Consider the following 26,153-nt stretch of genomic DNA (forward strand, 5'->3'; position numbering starts at 1 on the left):
TTCCTACCTAAATCTGAGATGGACATAAAAAACAGTGTTTAAGGCTCCTTAAAGAAATTAATTGTAGTTTTAAATATTTTTTTCATAGTTTTTAGTTTATATATTTCTAAAGAAAATATGTTGTAATCTGCTGTAATGGAAAAACCCTGACACCTGCTCGTGTTCGTGTGTGTGTGTGTGTTTGTGTGTATGTTCTGAAACCATCATAAGAAGGCCATAGGCAAACACACATCTCAGAACCAACCTACTCATTATGAAACTGCATTCAAACTATTCAAAATGATTTTGGCATGTCTTTAATAATTACATGAAAAGTAACATGTTATAAAATGTTTACAACATTGCTTTTTTTTAGATATTTGATATTTGTAACTTGAAAAATGTGACTTGTAGAAGAGTAAATATTTTGTATGACACATTCTAATGCATTCTTACTTTAGACAGTAACTTTATAGCAAGCCTGCTATTTCAGATCAGGATGGATGTTTCAATCAACTGACAACACCCATTTTTAGAACTTAGTCTGAGAAACCCAACAATACTCAGATTTTAAGTATACACACACACTGAGAAATCTGATTACTGAGCTAAAATACAGCTCTGCATCAAATGTTTAGTTCTTAGTCTGTTGTAATAGGAGTATGTTGTTTATATGAAGAGTAAATAATCAGATAACTGCAATAATATGATTATGAACCTTTTTTTTACATGATTAATTACAATAAGTGTGTTTTCACCGTGAATTACACTGTTATTTGTTAAGTAGTCAGAGGTGTGTGTAGTCAGATGGAGATGCTGGTGCTGTGTCTGAGTTGCAGGGCATCCTACGCTGCTGTGCGGCGGATGTGGTTTTCATAGCAGCTTCCTGACACACTGCGAGACATACGTGTAAGTGTGTGTGTGTGTGTATGCGTGAGTGTGTGTAGATGTAAAAGTTACCAATCAACAGTTTTCTCTCTGTCTCAGAGAGTGTGTATGTGAGCGTGTGTGTGTGTGTGTGTAGGGCACGGCCGTGGCCACACTGGAGGTTCTACAGGAAGTTCTCCAGATTCTTTGGAGTGTTTGGAGTGTTTGGACTCTCGGTGGGTGAGGGTGGCAGTGTGTGGTGGGGGACACGATGGCGACCCTCCTGATGCGACTGTTCCGTCTAGGAGTGGAGAAGAAGCGAGTGAGGCAGTATGAACATCTGAAGAGGGATGTGGATCCTCGTGAGAGCTGGGAGACCTTGGGGGAACTGGGCGATGGAGCGTTCGGAAAAGTCTACAAGGTGAGATCTTTGAGACGATACGCTTATTATCTCAGGCAGATAAGTAAATGATTACAGGTGTGGTTTGATTAGACACTGGGTCTTACCACAAGAGGGCGTAAAAATGCCTTTTCCCCAAATTACCTATAAAAAAAATTCTTCATAGATGTTTTGCATAGTGTAGTGTACCTCCTGGTGAGAGATCATTGACTGCTAGACATCTGTGCCTCTACGACTAAGAGGTATGAGTAAATAAGAGACCAGTTAAAAATGATGAGTTTCTTTGATTTATCCAAATTGAAAACCTCTGGAATATAATTGAGAAGAAGATGGATGATCACAAGCCATCAAACCAAGCTGAACTGCTTGAATTTTTGCACCAGAAGTGGCATAAAGTTTCCGAAAGTAGTGTGTAAGACTGGTGTAATGACTGTAGGTCATTGTTATATTAGTTAAACAAGCAGGTCAGAATCCTCTGCTGAGAAGTGTTGGACACGTCCAGGTAGCTGCATCGTAAAAATAGCAATCCACCAAAGTCAGAGTGCACCTGGCTCTCGATTGGTTTGTTTCATGTTACGCTTAATTCACAAAGAGGACAAGAAAATATGATATGTTTGGTTATAAAAAACTAGTTCCATTGCTGTTCTGTTTGTAGCTGCTAGGTTACCTGTATGTAGCGGAGCAATACACAGAGAGCTTCGGTTACAGTGCGTTACCAGCTGATCATGGCACTCATAAAACACCTTTCAGCCAATCACACTGCAGAGTCGGAACTAACTGTGGTATGATTTAAAAAAAAACAAAAAAAAAACGAATTTCTAAGAACACCCAGATAACTTGACAGATTCTAAGAACACTAACTGTAATGTTCAGACAACGTTCTACTAACCAAAAATTGTTATTTGTTCTGAAGCATTTGTGTAATAAATAAAGAGTGCTGGGGTTCGGAATGGTCCAGCGGGCTAAGCGCTGCCACTATGATCAGGAGATAGCCGGTTCGAATCCTGTTCATGTAGCTTGCCATCAGCTGCCGGAGCCCTCCCTGCAGGCACATAATAGTATTAGATGTCATCCTGAAATAAAATGTTTGTCATCTGATGTCATAACTAACATCTATTGAAGTTGGTGGCCAGCTGGGGGGAGCACAATTGGTCTTCCTCTCTCTGGGTGGGTAGAGTAGATGGCGCTCTTTCTCCTCATCACTCCTAATGTGATGTCGATCAGCACAAGGCGTCTGTGAGCTGATGTATCAGAACCGAGTCGCTGTGCTTTCATCCAAGAACGCTGTGATGCTACTCGGCAGTTCGAAAAGAGGCGGAGTCTGACTAAATATGTATTGAAGGTGGCGTGTGCTAGTCTTCACCCTTCTGGTGTTAGTGAGAGGGGGTCCTAATGAGTGGTTTGGGTAATTGGCCATATAAATTGGGGAGAAAATGGGAAAAAATAAAAATTAAAAAATTAAATAATAAATAAAGAGTGCTGTTAGACAAAAAAATGGTTTGTATGAGAGGGTGTTCTGTTTAATTACATGATTTCTAAGGTTTGAATACTTGTTTCAGTTCATCAGTGACTAACTATGCCCCTGTCTTGCTCAACAATTTTTTAAATCAGTGAGTGAGTTCCTTATAATCGTTTATAATTAATATAATCAGAATAGTTAATCCACCACAACAGTAATAATAGCTCGGCACCGTGCTGTATTTACAATAGCGTTATGTTTCGGGTTTCCTAGGTGACGGTTCAGGCCTGTGTTGTGGTTTTGTCACTTCCTGTACGACTTAAATGTAAGAAATGACTTCCTGTACAGGTTTTGTACTGCTGTTTTTAACGTTCTTCAATCAGAGAAAGAGAGAAAACACTACTCTATGTTTACACTGTTTAAATACAGAAACATCTAATAACTACTGTGAGTTTTCACTCACTGGGGCCACCTTATTGGAAACACCTACTAACTACTATCTTGTGTTTCCACTCACTGGTGGCCACTTTATTGGATACAACTACTAACTACTAACTTGTGATTCCACTCACTGGTGTCCACTTTATTGGAAACACCTTTCAACTACTACCTCGTGCTTCCACTCACTGTTGGCCACTTTACTGGAAACACCTACTAACTCCTACCTTGTGCTTCCACTCCCTGATTGGCCACTTTATTGGAAACCAAAACCTGTTATATTTGCCTTTCTGTGATATCTGTATTAAAAAGATGATATTGTAATCCTTAGCAAACAAGTAAAACAATTAGCCGCAAATGCTAAAAACATAGCAACATTGAATATATTGAATGTGTGTGTTTGTGTGTGTGTATGTGTGTTTGTGTTTGTGTTTGTGTATCAGGCTCAGAACAGGGTTAGTGGTGTGATGGGTGCGGTTAAGGTGATGGAGGTACGCAGTGAGGAGCAGCTGGAGGATTACATCACTGAGATCAACATCCTGGCAGAATGTCGTCACGCCCACATCATCTCCCTGCTGGAGGCCGTATACTTTGAGGGATGGCTTTGGGTAAGTGGGGAGTTTCCACAGTTTTGGTTTCACACTGCAGTTTATTGACTGAGCGCACTAAACAATTTTACTACATTCTGACATATTTACTTACGTGGGCGGAGTCTCCTTGTACTTCTTGCTGATTGGTTTGTAGAATATTGTCCGTTTAATGAGTCACCTTCTAGGTAATGTGCTGAATTCTGTCTCTCTGCCAGAATGCGTCATTATTTTTCGAGTGCAGGTTTGTCCCACAGCAGAATGAATGTAAAAGATTCCCCTCGGATTTCTTATTTGTGTTTATAAATAAGGGTTAATCTACAGTTACTGTAGATACAGAATCATCAGCACTGTAATCTGTTGTACCCCTACTGCTCTGTAATTAATCTACAGTTACAGTAGATACAGAATAACCAGCACTGTAATCTGTTGTACCCCTACTGCTCTGTAATTAATCTACAGTTACAGTAGATACAGAATCACCAGCACTGTAATCTGTTGTACCCAAACTGCTGCATGATGCTCCTGCACATCACTAAGTGGAGACGGATCTCTTCTTTTTCTTCTTCTATTGTTTAACATAGCCAACGTTAAACCTAAACAAATAACCACTAAACTAAACCCAGTTTAACCCAGGTTAACTGGTTCCTCTGTTTCTTTAGATCCTCATTGAGTTCTGTCCTGGAGGAGCACTGGACGACATCATGTTAGGTGAGTCCACCCTTATATTACACTATACTATACTATACTATACTATACTATACTATACTATACTATATTAAACTAAAACATACTATCCCTTATTATACTGAATTAAATAATAATACAGCATGTGATTCTATATATATTAGCATATATTTTATTAATTTACTTAATATTACACTGTATTTAACTGTATTATAGCATAATATACTATACATAGTATTATAGTATACATCACTATACCATATTATGCTGTATTAAATTGTACTACACTACACAAATATTATACTATATGTAAATTATGTATATGGTGTGTGTGTGTGTGTGTGTGTGTAGAGCTGGAGCGTGGTCTGACGGAGCAGCAGATCAGTGAGGTGTGCTGTCAGACTCTGCAGGCTCTGTCCTACCTGCACCAGCACCACATGATCCACCGAGACCTGAAGGCTGGAAACATCCTGCTCACCATGGAGGGACACATCAAACTGGGTAAAAAACTACACACGTGCACTTTATACACACTGTATAAATGATTAGTATACAGTAAATGTGGGATTTATTCAGGTTGTATCTGGTTTCTTTCAGCTGATTTTGGAGTTTCTGCAAAAAACGACAACACCCTGCAGAGACGAGCCACGTTCATAGGAACTCCGTACTGGTGAGATATTTACAACATTGTTACAGAGATATCACTTACCATACTACTCTGTACTATGCTGTGCTATGTTATGCTGTGCTACACTGTACTATACTATATTGAACTAGGCAATACTGTACTATTCCGCACTATACGATACTATGCTAGGCTATACTATACTGCTTTATACTATGCTAGGCCAGACTACACTATTCTGTGCTGTCATGTATTATACTGTACCATTCTATACCAGGTCAGATTGTCAGATTATACTGTGAAGCATTGTGCGTAATAGCAAATTATAGCCTACTATGTTACACTATACTAGGCTATAATTTGCTATTACGCACAATGCTTCACGGTACTAGGCTAGGCTATATTATACAATTCTGTGCTGTACTATAATAGGCCAGTATTATACTATACTATGCTAGGCTGGACTATTTTATACTATTCTTTGCTTTACTACACTAGGCCAGATCAGATCAGACCATTCTAAACTATACTAAACTAAACTATACTATTCTATACTATACTATACTATACTATGCTAGGCTATGTTATACTATACTATGCTAGGCTGGACTATATTATACTATTCTGTGCTGTACTATACTAGACCAGATCAGACCATACTTTACTATACTATACTAGGCTATGGTACACAATACTATACATTATTATACAGTATACTACACGATACTATACTGGTCTTAACTATACTGGGCTATATTGCACAGTACTGTTCTGTGCTATTTTACACTATAATATAGTAGCTACACCATACTGTACACAACGTGTAATTAAAAACCCTAGTTGCTATTTTGTCTGTTAAATTGAGTATTAAAATGATGTAAACAATTTGGAATAGATGGACCAATATACATTCTCCAGAATTACTTGGAATAAAATGTAAAATACTTTAATGTATAAAATGTAAAATACTTTTTCCATTGACAGTCCATTGAAAGCACTGCATTATTGCTATTATACATATTACCCTTTCTAAAACATGTATCACTATTGTATTAGTAATATTGTAATAGTAATGAAGGTGTGTGTGGTAATGCAGGTGTGTGTTTGGTAATGCATATCTGTGTGTGTGGTAATCCGGTGTGTGTGCAGGATGGCTCCGGAGGTGATCATGTGTGAGACGTCGAAGGATACTCCATACAGCAGTAAAGCTGATATCTGGTCTCTGGGCATCACTCTGATTGAAGCAGCAGAGATGGAGCCGCCCCACCACTCCCTCAACCCCATGAGGGTCCTACTAAAGATCACCAAATCCCCCCCGCCCACACTGACCCACCCACGCCGCTGGTCAGCACCATTACTACTCCTCTACACAACAATGTTTATATATTCATACATTTATATACTTAAACAAGGAGGTGGCCCTAATGTTATGTTATAATCAGTGTATGTATATACAGTATTTATCTTTTTCTGATTTGTGTTTTCAGGTCCTCCCATTTCCAGGACTTCCTGCGGAGGGCGCTGCAGAAGAACCCGGAGTCCCGTTGGGGAGCTCAGCAGCTGCTGGCCCACCCATTCGCCTACGCCGGTCGTGACGGTCGAGCCCTGAAGGAGCTCATAGCCGAGGCTAAAGCCGAGGTCACAGAGGTCATAGAGGCAGAGGTAACCGAACCACAGTCACAAACTAACGTAAACTGTCGTTAGTATCAGTTTAATATCAGTTATATACTTAATACTGCCTAATACTACTGAAGACTACTGAAGACTACTTTATACTACCTAATACTAGTGAAGGCTACTTAATACTACCTAATACTACTGAAGACTACTTTATACTACCTAATACTATTGAAGGCTACTTAATACTACCTAATACTACTGAAGACTACTGAAGACTACTTTATACTACCTAATACTAGTGAAGGCTACTTAATACTACCTAATACTAATGAAGACTACTGAAGACTACTTTATACTACCTAATACTATTGAAGGCTACTTAATACTGCCTAATACTACTGAAGACTACTAAGGATTACTGGAGTCTACTGAACACTACTGAATACTACAAAAGATTACTGCTGAGTAGTACTGAAGACTTCTTAATACTAGTGAAGACTAATGAGGAATACTACTGAAGTATACTGAATACTAGAAAAGACTACTGAAGAATAATGAATACTACTGAAGACTAGTGAAGATTACTGAAGAATACTAATCCTAAATTACAATAGGTTATTATAGTTTATTATAGTTTAATTTTTAGTTTAGGTGTAAAGATTGGTGTCAGAGGTGGTTCATTTAGTGTTGTTTTTAAACCCCACACACTAGATGACAGTGTTTTACTGTGTTATTAAATCCCACTGTTCTAATTTTATAAAAAAAATAAAGATTTCTTTTATTCAGATAATTATAAAATAAAATAAAATAAAAATGTTTATATACTTTAAACATACTACTATGTTTTATTTCCCAAAAAATAAGTACTTAATATATTGTGATATATTGAACTCTTGCCAACACACAGCCCAACACCTAATGGTTGTAAATACACTGTCTGATGCCTGAGACACTGTTCTATCAGAGTTCTAACCGGACATCTTCATTTTTCTTATTTTAGTTACTATCGGATCTCCGGTGTTCTGTTGACGAAGCAGGACCGTCCGACACGGACCCTCCAGCTCAGCCGGACCCAGGAACAGATCCACCCCCAGTTCCTCAGACAGCTCCATCCGAGGAACCGGCAGCGTCTCAGCCTGACCCTGAGGTCAGTAAAGGGGTTAAAGTGACCCGCCGAGCGTCCAGCGCCCCGGATAGAGCCCAGAAGCTGGTGCGGCGTCTCTCTATGCCCGGAAACCTGCTGTCCTTCTTCACCGGCGGCTCCCGCAGGTGCAAGTCCGGGTTCTGGGGCGACGCATTGAAACCTGAGGGGAACCAGGAGCAGCAGGACATGGATAAAGGTGGGTAAACTAAAATTAGAGGTGGAAAAAATGATCGATATTGTAATATCATATTGTTTTTCATTTGCAATATATTATCAAAAGGTGGCACCAAATACTGTATGATTTTTTTATGGAAACTGCTGGTTTTCTAAACTACCTAACTACTGCTTGATTCATCCACATGGTGGCGCTGTAATCAAATGAATATTGTTAATAAACCTGTGGTGAAGAATATTGGTTGTTAAATTTTGTGAAACTGACGCCAATGAATCCATAATTCCTGATATTTGATTATTTTGGAGTATTATATCCTTTTCAGTAACACAGATGCTGTGAAGTATCATATATATTGTAATAATGTCGTATTATGGGCAATATATCGTACTAATATTGTTACATAATATATCTTACATTATTGTGAGTAATGTAGCATGATATAATTTTTATCGTGGTCAATGTATCATGATATTGTTGTTATCATGGGCAATGTATTTTAATAATATCACATCATGGGCAAAATATCGTATTAATATTGCATCATGGGGTACATATGATATTATCATTATCATGGGCAGTGTATTGTGGGCAATGTATCGTTATAATTTCATATTTTGGACAACATATTGTGATATGAATAGTTATTATGGACAATATATTGTGATATAATAATGGGCAACATATCGTAATAATATTGTATCATTGGCTTCATATCTTGATTATTGTGGGCAGTGTATCGTGATATTATTGTATAGTGGTCAGCGTATTGTAATAAATTTGTATCTTGGGCAATGTATTGTAATAATACCATATAGTTGGCAACATATCATAATAGTATTGTATTATTAGATGCCCTGTGATTCTCCGTCCATTACACATTAAACATCAGTAATACTAATTACTGCCTCTGACTGTTGGTACAGCAGAAGGTCGGAGCGAAGAACATTCAGAAGCTGGAACAGAAGCTCTGGACGTTTCACACCACAGTGATGGAGGGAGCAGTAAGGGAGGAAGGGAGGAAACACCTGAGTCTGATCATCAAACTTCAGCCAGTCAGGCCAAAGACAACACTGACACCAAAGAGGGGGCAGAGCCTGATGGCCAGTGCAGGAGCGCTAAAGAAGATGCAAACTGTCTCAAAGCAGAAGAGACCCAACAGCAAGGAGAAACACTAGATACTACCAGAGAGGAAGCTGAACATACAGAGGAAGAAGAACGAATACTGAGTAAGAAAAATTCTAAACTTACACAGAAATGTCTGCTGAAATGACACAAAAATTACACTGAACTTTTATTCAAAAATAAACTAAGAATAAATAACGGTATACTCATTATTAGAGCTATGCGATATTGTAAAAAAAAAAATGTTAATATTCTTCAATATATATTATTAATATGTAAAATGTTATATATACAGTATATATAAAAATATATAACAATTCCTGACTATTTCTATATTTTAAATCTTATATAGCCATTAAAGTGAAGACAGTTTTATACATTTTTTAAATAATAGATCAGCCGAAATAGTAACAGACGGCACCATTTAGAGCCATCAGTTATACAAACCATGCAGCACAATAAAACTAGTATGAAATAAAAAAAAAAATATTTGGAAGAGTGAGCAACTCTTTCAGCCTTACAGCAGCTTTTATATTAAACATGGTGCAAAAATAAAATAACACCCTTATATTTTAGTTTATAGTGAAGGGAAAGTATAAATGTATAAATCACTGCAATACCTAATATACCCTTAATATACTTTACAGAGCAGTGTAGTGCAGAAGCTAAAGCTGTGGTTGAGGATGGAGCCAATCAGGAACCAGCATTCTGGAGATGCCTCCACCCTCCTGACTCGACAACCAACGAAAAGAACCAGGATGATACAGATCTCCTGACCGAGGCTCTGAGTTTGGATACATCAAACAGAAGTGAACCAGTTGAAGCGAAAAAGCACCGTTCACACGATTACCTGGATTTAGCCGGATTTACATCACAGGCTCAGCTTTCCTTCACTAAAGAAGAGCTTAGCAGAAGCCCAGCAGTGGAGAAAGAGAGTACAAATACCTGCGAGGAACACCAGGAACATCAGAAACAGGCGGAGAACCCGACTTACACTTCTGATCAGGCGAACAAAGAAGAGAAAACTGACACAGGAAGAATAGAAGAAGATGGAGGAGCAGAAACTCAAGATACTAAAGACTTTAAAGAAGGTTTGGAGGATAAATCAGAGACAGATAAAGATTTTGAAAGTGTGGAGAACCATCTCTCAGATGCTGAGAGTCCAAGTGACAATATAATAACAAAAGAAAGTGCTGAAGAAGCACCACAAATAATGGAAGTTACCTCCTCCAGCAACGGCAAGGAAGAGCTGGAAGAGCAGGAATCTCCTCTAAACGATTCTGAACAAGTTTACCTCAAAGACAATGAGGTGAAGATCAACGAAGATAAAATAGATCAGGTGGTGAGGAATGAGGATGAGCTAGAAGGTGAGGAAACTAAGGATAAAACCAGAATAACTGACAAATCAGTTCAACATCAAAGTGTCAGTCTTCCCAAAAGTTGTGGCTCTGAAGTAGTAAACGAGGTAAAGATCAAAGAAGACATGATAGATCAGGAATTGAGGCATGAGGATGAAGCACAAAGTGAAGAAAATAAAGATACAACTCCAAAAACTGACAAATTAGACCAACATCAAAGTGTCAGTCTTCCCAATAGTTCTGGCTCTGAAGTGGTAAACGAGGTAAAGATCAAAGAAGAGAAGACAAGTGAGGAATTGAGGCAGAAGGATGAGGTAGAAGATAAAGAAAATAGAGATGACAACAGACAAGAAACTGACAAATCAGACCAACATCAAAGCATCAATGTACTTAAAAGTGGCTTTGAAAAAGTAAAAGAGGTACAGATTGAAGAAGACATGAAAGGTGAGGAATTGATGCGAGAGGATGATAAGGTACAAGGTGAGGAAAATAAAGATAAAACCACAGAAACTGACAAATCAGAGCGTCCTCAAAGCATAAATCTTCCTGAAAGTTCTGGTTCTGAAGGTACAGCTGTGAGCAGTACCTCAGAACCTCGTGAGGTAGAGTCTGGGAAGACTAAGCAGGATTCCTCGGGAGAGAAGGTGATTAAAGTCAGTAAGCAGGTGAGCTTCGCCGGAGAGCCGGACAATCGGGAGGCGGGGGAGGGGGTTGACGGGTCGGGCTGTATCGGTAACGGAGGATCTGTGGGGAATAAAGCAGAACCAGTTAACACCGAGACGAACGGGACTCTTCATCAGAACCTCCAAAAACCCACAGTACTGTCCATCTCCTCCAACACTGACCACGAGAAGAACGGTCCACCTCCACCACTGTCTCCTACTGATGAAGGGGTGAGTCCACTCTGTGTGCTAAGTGTAAACCACTATACACTGTGTGAGGTGATGAAGTGCTTACTGTCTTGTCTGTGTGTGTGTGTTTGGTTGTGTGTGTGTGTGGGGTGTGTGTCTATTTTCAGGTTTTGTCCATGAACCGCAGGACAGTGAAGAAGACTCGTAAGTTCATGGTGGACGGGCGAGAGGTCAGTGTTACGACATCAAAGGTCATCAGTGAGAAAGACAGTAAAGAGGAGCAGATGCGCTCAGTCAGGTACCAAAATATATTCTCACATTATTCCTGAAATATTCCCTTATTATTCCTGAAATATTCCCACAGTATTCCTGAAATATTTTCACAGTATTCCTGAAATATTCCCACATTATTCTTGTAATGTTTCAACAGTATTCCTGAAATATTCTCACATTATTCCTGAAATATTCCCAGAGTATTCATAAAACATTCCCAGAGTATTCATAAAAGATTCCCTTATCATTCCTGAAATATTCTCACAGTATTCCTGAAATATTCCCACAGTATTCCTGAAATATTCCCTCATCATTCCTAAAAAAAATCCCACCGTATTCCTGAAATATTCCAACAATATTCCTGAAATATTCTCACATTATTCCTGAAATATTCCCACCGTATTCCTTAAATATTCCCACAGTATTCCTAAATGATTCCCACAGTATTCCTGAAATATTCCCACATTATTCCTGAAATATTCCCACCGTATTCCTGAAATATTCCCACAGTATTTTTTAAATGTTCCCACAGTATTGCTGAAATATTTCCACATTATTCCTGAAATATTCCCACCATATTCCTGAAATATTCCCTTATCATTCCTGAAATATTCCCACAGTATTCCTAAAATATTCCCTTATCATTCCTGAAATATTCCCACAGTATTACAGAAATGTTTCCATATTATTCCTGAAAAATTCCCTTAATATTCATTCAATATTCCCTTATTATTCCTTCAATATTTCCACACTAGTCCCTTGTTATTCCCTCAATATTCCATATATTTCATCAGTGATCAGCCTTACTGACCACGAAAAGACACACACCTCAGAGCAGCCTCACTGTGCTGCTTATATAGTCAGTTATTTCTTTACTATTCCCAAAATATTCCTGCTGTATTCCTGTAATAGTGTCCTTAAAATATTTCAGAAATATTGCTGCAATACTCTTGCATTATTCCTTTAATATGCCCTCAGTATTTCCTCAGTATTTTCTCAACATTTCCTTATTATTTCCTCAGTATTTCCACAGTGCTTCCTCTGTATTTCCTCAGTATTTCTTTAAATTTTCCTAAGTATTTCCTTATTATTTTCTCAGTATTTTTTCAGTATTCCCACGCTATTGCCTTAGTCAGCACGCCCAGGTGTGTAAATGAAAAAATGTGTGTGTGTGTGTGTGCAGGCGTCAGGAGCTGCATGCTCTGAAGCAGCTTCAGCGTGAGGAGCAGAGGGAGTTTACTCAGTTGGAGCAGAAGCTGCAGCAGCAGCGGGAGCAGATGTTCCGCCACATCGAACAGGAAATGAGCGTGAGTATCAATACTACTACTACTACTACTACTACTACTAATAATAATAATAATAAAATAAGTATTATTATTTTCTGTGTGTTTTATCGCCCCCTGCTGGCTGCAGAGTAAGAAGCAGTACTATGACGGGGAGCTGGAGCGGTTGGAGAAGCAGTATCAGCAGCAGAGTGTGAGGATGGAGACTGAACACACCCAGCGGCTGCAGGAGGAGGCCCGCCGCCTCAAAACCCAGCAGGAGAAAGAGCTGCACCGCAAAAGCAGCACCCTCAAATCAGACCCAGTGGAGGTACAGACCCCTGCACTGACCTCAGAACAGAGTTACTGACTTTATAGAAGTACTGACCACTGCACTGACCTCAGAACAGAGTTACTGACCTCAGAACAAACACCAAATAAGTACTGACTTCAAAGTACCCTCATATGACCATATGACCCATATGATGTGCTGATCTGTCCACCTTACTAACCTCAGACTTGTCCCAATGACTCCAAAGAGGTAGTGACTACAGAACAGCCTTACTTTTCCCATAGAAGTACTGACCACAGAACAGCCTTACTTTTCCCATAGAAGTACTGACCACAGAACAGCCTTACTTTTCCCATAGAAGTACTAACCACAGAACAACCGTACTGAAACCAAAAGAGATATTGACTGCATTACTGACCTCTAAACATCCCCACTGATCCCAAATACGTACTGATCACAGAACAGCCTCACTGGCCCCAAAGACGTACTGACCACAAAACAGCCTTACTGGCCCCAAAGAATACTCACCACAGAACAGCCTTACTGATACCAAAAAACGTATTGACTGCATTACTGACCTCCAAACATCCTTACTGACCCCACATGGGTACTGATCTCAGAGCATTTTTACTGACCCCAAAGAAATACTGACCACAGAACAGCCTCAATGAGCCCAAAGAAGTGCTGACAAACAAACAAATGCCATACTGACATCAAAAGAGGTATTGACTACATTACTGACCTCTGAACATTCTCACTGACCCCAAATAGGTACTGACCTCTGAACATTCTTACTGACTCCCAAGAGGCACTGACCACAGAATAGCCTTACTGACCCCCCAAAAAATACTGACCACAGAACAGCCATACTGAAACCAAAAGGGTTATTGGCCGCAGTACTGACCTCTGGACATCCTCACTGACCCCAAATAGGACTTCAGAGCATTTTTACTGACCCCAAAGAAAAACTGACTACATTACTGTCCTTAGAAAAGCCCCATTGCCCCTAAAGAGGAACTGACTTTCACAGAGCAGGTTCAATTGTGCAGAAATGACTGTACACGTTTGTAAAAGTTGCATTGGTGTTGCAGGAGCAGCGATTTCTGCAGAAGCAGCAGCAGGAGCTGAACGATGCTCTTCAGAAAGCCGTACAGGAACACAAGAGGAAAGTGGCCTCCATGGACTGGGAGGTTACAGTCAAATCACAGCAGCTGAAGAGAGGTACAGTCCTCATTCAGCTACATACTATCTATTGGAGAAACTAAGGAGTCCAATCGGATTATTATTATTATTTTACCTGGGAAGGAGGAGTAATGTAACTTTACTACATCAATCTTATAGTCTTATAATCCACTTATAGTAATAATGAAATTTTAGTTCGAAAATTAGCATCTATTTGTTCATAACATACGTTATATATTATAGGCTATTGGTTATGCTACACAATAACTTCACCCCATCATTTCATGTTAATCTGTAAATATCTCAAATGAACTACGGGCAGTTTCTTAGATAGATCCCTAGATGAATTAAGCCTAGTGGAAAATCATTTAAAATACTGTGTATTTCAAGACAAGACTTAGTCCCTTTCTGGGAAACTCCTTGGTGTGTGTATGTAATGTAGTAAATCTTTTTTTCTGCATTTTTCTGCATAATCAGAGGCACATATGTACTCAATTTTAAATCTGTGTTTTTGTGTTTTTCCTGCTTGTGTGTGTTTGTGCCAGTTTCCTCCCTTTCAGTATTTCACATAAGCCTCATTACAGGGGAACAGCACCCCCATGTGGAGAATCCTGACATAAATGTCAGGTTTGTTCCCATCCAGCTCTGATTCTAATACAATCAAATATTTCCCTGCAGCGCGAGAGTCTGTGATCTGGGAGCTGGAACAGCGCCACCTGCAGGAGAAGTACCACCTGTTTAAGCAGCAGGTGAAGGAGCAGTACTCTCTACAGCGCCAGCAGCTCAGCAAGAGACACAACAAGGTGAACCACACAGCTTTTATAGCACAGTCTATCTGCGTTGTTTAAATAGCAACAGTGCGTGTGAATATATCTACGTAGATTTGCATGGAGGTCTTGAAATGAGGTGTGTTCTGGTAAATTTCTGCCTTATTTCTATCATTGCAAAGGAAGACACCTCGCTGAGAAGTGTTAAAAAACACCTAGGTAGCTGCACCGTTAAAATAGCAATCCGCCAAAGTCAGAGCACACTTGACTCACTTGACACACTTAAAGGTAATGGCAAGTGACACGCTGATCGGTTTATTTTACGGTACGCTCAAAGTTAACCACACCCATGATTAATTAAGAGAATTAATACATGCCTTTTGCACATTTCAAGCTGCACAAGGTGTACTTTTCCCATCGTTACGATAGCAAAGTCACACTGACACGCCCTAAATCAAACTGCACGGTGCACAGCCCACCTATAGATCTCTAAAATAGGGCCTTATATCCTTATTTAAAAATATTTAAGTTGTTATAAGATTTAAGTTTAAGTTTGTACCAATGCTGTTAAATTGAATATCACTACTTATTAGGTGTGTTTTGCTATGTATTTGTCGTTAACTTTCAACATGTACTGTACATACTGGGGAACCATGTTTTTTTCTAATCTTATAGTTGAAGGCAAATGTTTATGTTTTCCTAACGCTTTTGTCCTTTCTTTTGCGCTGCTGCAATATTCCAAATTTCCTTGCAGTGGGAATAATAAGGGCAAATAATAAATTTGCACATTTAAACACGCTGTCTATTAAAACAGGAGGTAAAATAATAGCAACAAGAAACATTTTATTATTTAGGAAAAATAATTTACTATTTTTATTATTTATTGAAAAAATTCCCTGGCATATATCTTCAGCGATATAACACTTTATTTCTTGTTAAAGATCATTGTATACTATTACTGTTTACTGGTATTCTGATGGATTGCTTTGATGGTCAGGATATGGAGCGGGCGAGTCGGTTCCAGCAGTCTCTTGTGGAGGAGCAGAAGTCGGCTCAGGCTCAGGAGAGAGGCCGACTCCTCAAAGCCCAGCGCGCCGAGTCCAAAACCCGCCTGGCCCAGTACCGCCAGGAGCTCAGGAAGCAGGGGCTCACCGGACCCGAGCAGAGACACAAAATCACACAGGTGTGCTAAGATGATGATCACGTGATCATGTAGAAAGCCTAGTAGAACTTCAGTAGAATCGTCTTCAGACACAATATATGTCACACTTTAGCCTGTGTCTGTCCAATGTTTTCCCTTTTTTGGTCCTTCCTGCTCCTGTCCTCTGATCTTTTGTTTTGTTTACCTCCCCATGTGCTTCACATGGCTCTGTTTTGGTTTTGGTCTTGTCCCCGCCTTAGCCCCGCCCTGTCAGCTGTAATCCCTCCTGCCTCGTTTGTAACCCCGCCCCCTTGTTACTTCTACAGGTGTCCCTTGTCCCTTGAATATAACATAGCATTATAGTCAGTATGGCTTTTAGAATTTTTTTGTTTTTTGGGGAGGTTAGTGCACTATAAGACTCTGTGGTTCAGCCTAAGCTTTTGTCCTTTTTTGTCCATTACTTTTAAGTCGTTTTGAAACCAGTACTTTTACACATTTACTTAAAGATTAAAAAGCTTGAGTTGATACTTCAACTTCTACAGAAGTATTTTAAACCTTAGTATCTATTCTTCTACCTACAGAGTAGAAATGGGAATACCTTTCACACCTTTGGGACTCACTATCAGACTTCCGGTCTCTGTTTATGTGGTGTCTGATGTGTGGTGCATTGTGTCTGTTTAGTTCCTGGCGGAGGAGGAGTCCAGGCAGAAGCAGGAGCGCAGTCAGCTGCAGGAGACGCAGGAGAGTCAGCTGAAGGAGGTGCAGGAGCAATGCGACGCTAACATCACCGAACTCCAGCAGCTGCAGGTATCCACAACAAAGATTATAAACTTATTCTGTGCCACATACTTTCAAGAGTTTGTTTCTGCTGCATTTGTGTTAGAATATCTGGCCAGTTGATATTAGATGGTTTCTGGTCGTATCATATTTAAAGTAAATGCAGTCTAAAGGAGCTACAGTTGTGAACTAGATAAGCTACCCCAAATAAGGCTATTTAACCATATTTACAGCTTTTAGCAACATAGCTAACCAACTTTCACACACAAAGATATGGGGACTGAGGACTTTCCTAATAATTACACTACTGTGCAAAAGTTCTAGGCACAATTTAAAAAAAAATTAAACTCCTTTCCTGCGGAGTAAGTGTTTATTAGCACAGTAAAACACTAGTATTAATTACAAATTACAATACAAGCAAATTCATACTAAAAGTAGGGGTATATCATCAGTGTTCATTAAAACATCTCCGAATCTGTTCACATAATATGTGGGTTTTTTTCAGGCAAATACATTCTATTTGCTGAGATTAATGATTTTGAGCAATGTGCATAGGTGCCTAATAGGTGCTTAACTTTTACACAGTACTGTATATCCACCACTGTCCACAGAGGAGGAGCTGCGTCTGTGGTTGAAGGAGATTAACGGAATTGGAAAGAGGCGACGTATGGACGTTTGGGTGGATGTTTTAAATTTAGCTCCTTCAACCACAGACGCAGCTCCCCTTCTGTGAAAGGAGGTGGTTATAAGGTATATAGAACCCTTCAACACCCCCGTCTCTGTGGGTTTAATCTATATCAACACTGGAAGTTTTAATACAAAATAAAGAAAAATGAAGGCCCCTTTGTTGTCATAGGGTTGATATATGTGTGTTTAGCTGCAGCATATCTGTGTTGTGTTTCAGAACGAGAAGCTGCAGGTTCTGGTGGAGATGGAGAAGAAGAAGATCAAATGTCTGGAAGATGAGCACACACTGGAGCTGAACGAGTGGAGGGATAAACTTGCCTGCAGGAAGGAGGTATTGGGCCCTATCTTACACACTACCAGCAGTTTAGTGTATTGCTATCTTGGCAACAGAAAACACAGGTGCTCCACTGATTAAATACAACCTAGACAGCAGCACAAACCCAACTTACATATCAACAATAAACAGAATACTAAATTAAATAACATTGCTGTGCATGTAAAAGAGCTGCTTGAGCTTCTTCACAGCGTGAACGAGCAGCTCAGTTTCCTCTGCTGAGAAGCAATGGACACATCCAGGTAGCTGCGCCATTAAATAGCAATCCACCAAATTCAGAGCGCATCTGGCTCTTAAAGGGAATGATGAGCAAATGATACATTAATTGGTTTATTTTACATTACATCCTAAACACACCCATGATTAATTAACAGAATTAGTACATGCCTTTTGCACATTTCAAACAGCACAAGGTGTACTTTTCCTGTCGTTATGATAGCAAAGACACACTGACACGCCTTAAAAATTAAGCTGCCCGGTGCACGGCTCACCCATAGATCACTAAAATAGGGTCCTATATGTAGAAATTAGTAAGTAGGTGTTTCTAATAAAGTGCCCAGATGTGTACCTAACTGTCTCTCCCTGAACATGTGTGTGTGTGTGTGTGTAGGCATTAGAGGAAGACCTGGCTCGTAAGAGGAGGGAATATGAAGGCAGTAGGAGGCGGGGCAGTGAACCCGAGTCCCGGTTCCAGGCCCGGCGCGCCCGGTTCTTCCCCAGCCTGAGCTTCTCCTGAACCAGACAGCCCCACCCCCATCGTAGCCACACCCCTCACAGCTCCGCCCCCTTACAGCTCCACCCAGCTATAACAGAAGCTCCACAGCTTCTGTTATAGAATGTATAATATATAAATGTTAAAATATGTACAGAACCTTACATACACACCTCGACTCGGGGACAACTGTAAACATATGTATATAGATTATTAATTACATGCTAAGCTAGTTAGCACTGACTTTTACACTGACATGCCAAAAGTCATGGGACAGCAATTTGTAAACTGATGATAGTTATCTGTTGCCATTGTGTTTAGGTGTGCAGAATTCTCCATAATACATTGTTGTCAACTGGCATCTCTGACGATGCTATCCTGGGAAAATGCTAACAGGGCTAACCTACACTCTAAAAAAACAGAGGTACGAAATGAGTACTTTTTTGTACTCAAAGGTACATTCTTTATAATTGTACCTTAAATGGTACAAAATTGGTCAGATTTGTTCCCTTTGAAGTACAAAGTAATTCCTAACAGCAATAAGTACAGATTTGTACCATTTAACCAGCCAAATGGTACATTCAGTATTCTGTATCACTGTACTAATAAACAATATATATTTTAATTGCATATTTTTCATTTGAAAGCCAGACAATTTTAGATCATCATGTTTTTGACACATATTTAGTTCATGATAATGTTTACAATCTTTATAATCTTTACTGGCACAAAATATGGGTACAAAAAAGGACTTTCACTGAAAGGTAATTTTTTGTACCTCATATGAGGTACAACCCCAGCGACAAGCTTTGTACTCTTTTAGGTACAAATCTGTACTTACTTTTCTCAGTGTGTATAACAGTGATAACAGTGCTAACCTGTGGCAGAGCTAACAGTGCTAACCTAGGACAGTGATAACAATGCTAACCTGGAACAGTGCTAACAGTGCTTACCTGGAACACTCCTAACACGGCTAACCTGGGACAGTGCTAACAGTGCTAACAGTGCTAACGTGAAACAGTGCTAACAGCGCTAACCTAGGACAGTGATAACAATGCTAACCTGCAACAGTGCTAACAGTGCTTACCTGGAACAGTTCTAACAGTGCTAACTTGGAACAGCGCTAACCTAGGACAGTGATAACAATGCTAACCTGGGACAGTGGTAACACTGCTAACAGTGCTAACCTGGCACAGTATTAAATATGTTAACCTAGAACATTGCATTGTTTTTTAGACTCCATGGGACATGCCAAAAGTCATGGGACACGATACTGATTCCTGTCCATTAACATATGGCATTGCATGTCAGTGGCTTTCAAATGCATCCTCCTCACATCCATGCAAAGAACAGGAGTGAACATGTATAAACACTGAAGTTTCTCCTACTTTACGTTATGTTTATTCACGTTTATGAACTGAATTGAACATATTTGTTGCACTCCAACTTGATGAATTAATAACTGTAGAATATATAACTCATTTATCTCAAAAACTCATCCCTATTCTCAGTTTTTCAAGGGTTAGGATCAAAGATTAAATTCAGGACTTAAAGGAACATTTAGGGGTTTCCCTAAAACCACTAGAAAGTCTAGAAACACTTTAGATAAACACATTTTTTCTGCAACATACTGATCTTTAAGGGTTTGTTAAGGGCAATCTCAAGGAAAAGTATTCACTCAAGGTGTTTTATGCGACTGTGTTTTATTGGAAATTTTGCTCAAAGACATTATATATATATAAAAAAATATATATATAGACTTTGTTTTGCTACGCATGTGTATAAGCTGTGTCAGCGTGTGGCTTCCTGCCCAGCTGATCTGTTGATAATCATGTTTGTCTGTTTTCATGTAGAAATAAGAAAATAAATGTTTTAAGAAAATAAAAGAAGTATAACAAACTATTCTATGAGTTTTAAAGTATTCTTGGATTTTCTTGCACAGTTTTGAATGGAAAACAGAGCTTGGTCGACTAGAATCCCAAATTAGTGCCAGTTCCATCAGTATATCAGTAAGTTTATCCATTTCAACATGCAGAATCCAGTCTAGATGGTTATCTTAGTATAATTTAGAAACCTAGCTAACAAATTGCGGCCATTTCCACCAGTATACATCTTCTGTATAAAAAACATATCAAATTATAGTTTATAATCCCTTATAATAGTTATAATGCCTTAATTTAATGTTAGACTCTTCTTCCCAGCTGCTCCACCCTCCAGTCCATATTTACAGAACTATAAATTGTCCAATATGATGGCTGTAGAAAAAGGAAGGTGGTGATATGAAAGGCACTATGACCCAGAGGCTAAATCTGGTCTGGGGTTCTGTTTCAGTGGGAAAAGCTGGTAAATGTCTGAGATCATGAGATGGAAACAGTGCTGCTAACCCCAGGCTGAAGCAGGGAGGAGGGGATTGAAACACAGCCATTAAGCACACTTCCTTTGTAGAGAAAAGGAAACCACCCCTCTCTAACACATTAATCTGCTTCCAGTAAAGAGCAGCAGGAGATCCAGTGTGAGATACTCCGGGCACATCTCACCGCACTGCCAGGTAATAAAACAGGACATTAATGATTATCTAGAACCCTGAGATTAGAACAGACCCTACAACATCTTATAGAACAGAGTTATAGAGCAAGAAATTATATATAATGGTTTAAAACAGTGTAAATGTGACTATAAGTGGTTATTATGAAATGTGATGTGATATCTGAAAGAACAGTGTTGTTTCTCCAAGCTCTCATAGCACATTGGTGTATATGGGTTTATTTACAGGTATAGCATTTTATTTACTAAAATGTATTATGTAAATATGTGTAATATGTGTTGATTATCTGAGTAGGGTGTGGCCAGAGGCTGCAGAAGATGCTGATGCTGATAATGAAGTTATATTACACACTGTCAAAATACAACTGTAAAAAAGTGGCAAATTTTCTGATACCTCCGTATTTTTAGAATATTTTGTTTGCTTGTTTTCGGGCAGTTATAAACTGTATTCAGCATTGATATGTCAGCTTAACAACATGGAGATATAGAGATAAAGATGTTTTGATTAAGTTAATTATGCAGTAAAAATGAGGTCAATATATACTACATGTCTGAATGTATAAATATATAAAATATATGTCTAAACTATAGACACACCTTCTAATGAATGGTGCTGCATCCATCAGTTCAGCACTGATGGTGAGACGGTAACAAATTTTGTTAATTTAATATTTTGTTGTGTCGCCATATATATATATATATATATATATATATATATATATATATATATATATATATATATATATATTCTACATGTTTTGTACTTATAAAATAGACATATTAATGTTTCGTGTTTCTTATGAACGTGATTTAACACCTTGATCTCTGGTTGCAGGATGAGGCAACTGTGCCGCTTCGTGTTGCTGTGTCTGGCTGTCATGGCTTCACTACATGACATATCAGAAGGGAGGAGAGGATCATCATCTTCATCATCTAGCAAAGGAACATCTTCATCATCTAGCAAAGGAACATCAACGTCTAGTAAAGGAACATCATCGTCTAGTAAAGGGACAACATCTTCCAAGGGAACAAGCACAAAGGTCAACTATCCCAGGCAACCTGCCGGTGGGAGTTATCCAGCTGGAGGCCAGTATCCAGGACGTGGAAGCTCAAAGCCTGGTGGATACCCCAATCAGAACCCTGCTGGTGGGAGTTATCCAGCTGGAGGACAGTATCCAGGACGTGGAGGCTCAAACCCTGGTGGATACCCCAATCAGAACCCTGCTGGTGGGAGTTATCCAGCTGGAGGCCAGTATCCAGGACGTGGAGGCTCAAACCCTGGTGGATACCCCAATCAGAACCCTGCTGGTGGGAGTTATCCAGCTGGAGGCCAGTATCCAGGACATGGAGGCTCAAACCCTGGTGGATACCCCAATCAGAACCCTGCCGGTGGGAGTTATCCAGCTGGAGGCCAGTATCCAGGACATGGAGGCTCAAACCCTGGTGGATACCCCAATCAGTACCCTGCTGGTGGTAGTTATCCAGCTGGAGGCCAGTATCCAGGACGTGGAGGCTCAAACCCTGGAGGATACCCCAATCAAAACCCTGCTGGTGGGAGTTATCCAGCGGGAGGCCAGTATCCTGGGCAAGGGGGCAGTAGTCCTGGAAGCTATCCCAACCAGTACCCTGCTGCTGGTGGCTACCCAAATCAGTCTCCAGGAAGAGGAGGTGTAAATCCAGGAGGGTATCCCAACCAGTACCCTGCAGGAGGAGGTTACCCAGCCGGTGGTCAGTACCCTGCAAGAGGTGGCATAAATCCAGGAGGGTATCCCAATCAGTACCCTGCAGGGGGAGGTTATCCAGCCGGTGGTCAGTACCCTGCAAGAGGTGGCATAAATCCAGGAGGGTATCCCAACCAGTACCCTGCAGGGGGAGGTTACCCAGCCGGTGGTCAGTACCCTGCAAGAGGTGGCGTAAATCCAGGAGGGTCTTATCCCAACTGGAACCCCAACAACAAGATCCTTAGTCCTCGCTATGGGGGAGGGTTTGGAGGCACTGGACACGGAATCGGTGGTTCTCCCTTTTCACGGTCAGTGCATAACATGGGTTACGGCCCCTCACCAAAGTCCAAAGGTTTTGCAAAAAAGGCAATGGTAGCAGCTGGAGTTGGAGCGGTTGCAGGGATGGCAGTAGGTTATGGCCTGGGACGCTTCCCAAAGCCCCACTTCAGCGTCAGCAGTCCACAAGAGGAGCGCTACTACAACCACTACATGTACAAGCGCTATGGCACCAAATCTACCGACAAGAACGATTACGGTCGAGACTATGTCTACAAGCCACCACCTGAAGCACAGAGTTATGAGAAATACATGGACACTTGCATGAACAGAACTGACCTTCTACAAGATCAGGACAAGAAGACCAGAAACTTTGAGAGAAAGATCCCTCAATCTCCTGCTCGCACTCTTAATACCAGCATTCTTCAGAGACCTGACCCTGCAGGTAGCAGCATTGGGAACGTCCTAAAAGATGAATCTATTTCTGGATCTTCTGCACTTGATACCGGCAGCCTTGATAGACCTGACTCTGTGGGCGGTAGTGTTAACAGCCCCCAGAAAGACAGCGAATCTCCTGCTCCTGCTAACGGCACTCTTGATAGTGTTCTTGTGCCTGCTGGACTTCAGGAAAGTGATGACGACACGGTGAGCATCACAGAGATTGGGTATCCTGCACTCATCCTGCAGATGAAGGCTCGTAAGTGTGTGCAGTTGTACATGGCGTATTCCGAAGGCTTCCTTCAAAAGCAGACAGCCCCAAAAGAGTCATCTGCCTCAAGTCCACGCCTACTGCTGAGCACTCTCATCATATCCATCAGCAGCGCCCTCTTGCTGCAGTAAAAGCAAGGACATGGCTTGAGCTTCATTCACACAGCATGTTGTCCCAAAATGTTTCTAAATTAAAAGTAAAAAAAATTATCTGTGATCTCATTGCCACACATACACTTTAAAAGAGATGAAAAGCATTTTTTGTGGAGAAAACCACGTAAAACCATTAGCATTTGTGAAATGTAAGGATATTAAAAAAGATCTAATCTTTTTCCGAATCAGTTGGTTCATTTGATTAAATCTCCCAAAAGCCCCACTTTTCATCAATAAGTTTCTCACTAAATCTGATTAAATCTTCTACTAAATCTTTTTAATGTGACCCATATCTGGTATTGATCTGAACAGTCTGCACGGTGTAACCAATGCAGCATTGAGTAAGGCTTCACTTTTACATTACATTACATTACATTACATTTCATTTGGCAGACGCTTTTGTCCAAAGCGACTTACAATAATGAAGTACAAAAGTAATAGGAATTTAGATAACCCATTTTTAAAAGGGCTTAAAGGAGGTCGAAGGGAAATAAAGGGATAGAGAAGGAAATGGGGTTAGAAGTAGTTAGTGTGTTAGAGGTGTTAGGGGAGTAAGTGCTCTTTGAAGAGCTCTGTCTTCAGGAGTCTCTTAAAGATAGCGAGAGATTCTCCTGATCTGGTAGTAGAAGGTAGTTTGTTCCACCATTGGGGAACTCTGTATGAGAACAGTCTGGATTGCTTTGTGTGAGTGTTTGGCAAAGCGAGGCGACGTACATTGGAGGAGCGCAGCGGCCGCGAGGTAGCGTAAGCCTACACTTAAAGTGTTGGTTCTACTGAATGAGTTCAGGCTGTAGATGCTGATCAGCGAAAATACACTTGAGGCTCGCTGTAAAAAAAGAGCTCATTATTTAGCCACAGCCAACTTTTAGGCCATGTCCTGTGGCTGCAGTCATCCATGTCATTAGAAACACTGAGTGGTTGCGACACAATTCTGTAACCTAATTTTCTAACTATTCTTGGAGGGTTCGAACCTTAGACCACTGGACCACTCAGCGCCGATTTGGGCCACTTTTACCTGCTGTGTGAGGTTCTTCTGGTTCCTCTGTTTGCTCAGCCTCAGTCTTGCGCTACGTGTCCATGTAACATTTCACTTCAACGCATTTCCTATTCATTCCAACGTGGAGAGCTGTCGCATGCTCATCCAGCATCAGTACTGCAGTGCTAGCATACCGGCTTCATGTGTTGTCCAGCATCGCTAACGCAGCTTTATTATGTGGGCTACTGACCTCATCTCACATCGCTACCATTGTGTAAGCATGTTTGCTAGCCAGTGTGCTAATGCTGCAGCAGTGATGTTGGGTGAGGCTGTTTGACTGCAACCAAAGTCAGCTCACTCTGCTACAATCAATGCAACGTGACCATGTGCTTATTTCCAGTCATGCAAGAGCTGCCTTCCATCTTTTTAAATGGGTAGACACCAAAATAGTGGAAATCTAACATCAGATTACCATTTTAGACACATATTTTAAATCACGGATAAAATCAGAATAAAAACAAGATTTTTCGGCTTGGTATTACTATTGCGCTTATGCAGATCTCACAGTGAATGGGGATGGGGTTTCCAGCTCATTTTTTTCAAAAGGGAGGACTTTATCCTTATATTGACGCCATGATTAGGGGTATGAGAACTCCCAGTTAATATTGCAGTCAGTGGCTGATCTTCTCATTAATAATCTGAGTCTCTGCTTCATCTCTCATCATTACTAATATATTAGCAGACTGGCTATTTCTCTTAGCATTGTTGCAGAGAGAGAGAGAGAGAGAGAGAGAGAGAGAGAGAATGTATTTGAATTAGAATTACTATCAACTGTGTCTTCTTAAAGATTAACTGTACTTTCCTCAGTAATTAAAGACTTGCACTAATGATGTACTGATATAATGACATTTGTTTATAAATAAATATTGGCATGTTGTTGACATATAGAATGGTGGAAATCTGTTTTTTTGATGATACATTTATACATACATTTATTAATATACACTTCATAATATCTTTATTACAGTTTTCTTTG

The 26,153-nt window shown here is 40.1% G+C and overlaps 2 protein-coding genes across 5 annotated transcripts in view; both read left to right on the forward strand.

Annotated features, from left to right (window-relative positions):
- Positions 1-915: 915 nt before the first annotated feature.
- si:dkey-81j8.6 (serine/threonine-protein kinase 10) lies at positions 916-20,641 on the forward strand. Of its 2 annotated transcripts, none has more exons than XM_049468366.1 (19): positions 916-1,267; positions 3,587-3,751; positions 4,393-4,441; positions 4,769-4,918; positions 5,015-5,087; positions 6,192-6,386; positions 6,530-6,704; positions 7,663-8,002; positions 8,905-9,207; positions 9,751-11,354; positions 11,480-11,610; positions 12,769-12,892; positions 12,999-13,178; positions 14,231-14,360; positions 15,000-15,124; positions 16,086-16,271; positions 16,911-17,036; positions 17,911-18,024; positions 18,638-20,641. In XM_049468366.1, the coding sequence occupies exons 1-19, from the start codon at positions 1,118-1,120 to the stop codon at positions 18,761-18,763; spliced, it is 4,446 nt and encodes a 1,481-aa protein (XP_049324323.1). In that variant the 5' UTR covers positions 916-1,117; the 3' UTR covers positions 18,764-20,641. The 2 variants fall into 2 exon arrangements, with proteins under 2 accessions (XP_049324323.1, XP_049324324.1); XM_049468367.1 differs by having other exon boundaries at positions 8,908-9,207.
- A 424-nt stretch (positions 20,642-21,065) lies between these two features.
- Positions 21,066-26,153, forward strand: part of prnpb (prion protein b) — a 103,686-nt gene continuing 98,598 nt past the window's right edge. The window contains exons 1-3 of one of the 3 annotated variants that reach the window (XM_049468373.1): positions 21,066-21,287; positions 22,119-22,996; positions 23,078-26,004. In XM_049468373.1, the coding sequence (XP_049324330.1) occupies positions 22,120-22,996; positions 23,078-24,120 (1,920 nt within the window). In that variant the 5' untranslated portion in view covers positions 21,066-21,287; position 22,119 and the 3' untranslated portion in view covers positions 24,121-26,004. Of the gene's footprint in view, positions 21,288-22,118; positions 26,005-26,153 lie in introns of those variants that run through there. The other 2 variants (XR_007427345.1, XM_022681173.2) reach the window with 2 other exon arrangements.

Source organism: Astyanax mexicanus, chromosome 20 (assembly GCF_023375975.1).
Source record: "Astyanax mexicanus isolate ESR-SI-001 chromosome 20, AstMex3_surface, whole genome shotgun sequence".
Lineage (NCBI taxonomy): Eukaryota > Metazoa > Chordata > Actinopteri > Characiformes > Acestrorhamphidae > Astyanax > Astyanax mexicanus.

Bases quoted from the DNA above. Each gene is read 5' to 3' on its own strand.
- si:dkey-81j8.6 (XM_049468366.1), top strand. From the start codon at position 1,118: ATGGCGACCCTCCTGATGCGACTGTTCCGTCTAGGAGTGGAGAAGAAG. The intron at 4,919-5,014 runs GTAAAAAACTAC...GGTTTCTTTCAG, and splicing joins GGAGGGACACATCAAACTGG to CTGATTTTGGAGTTTCTGCA. The intron at 11,355-11,479 runs GTGAGTCCACTC...GTCTATTTTCAG, and splicing joins TGTCTCCTACTGATGAAGGG to GTTTTGTCCATGAACCGCAG.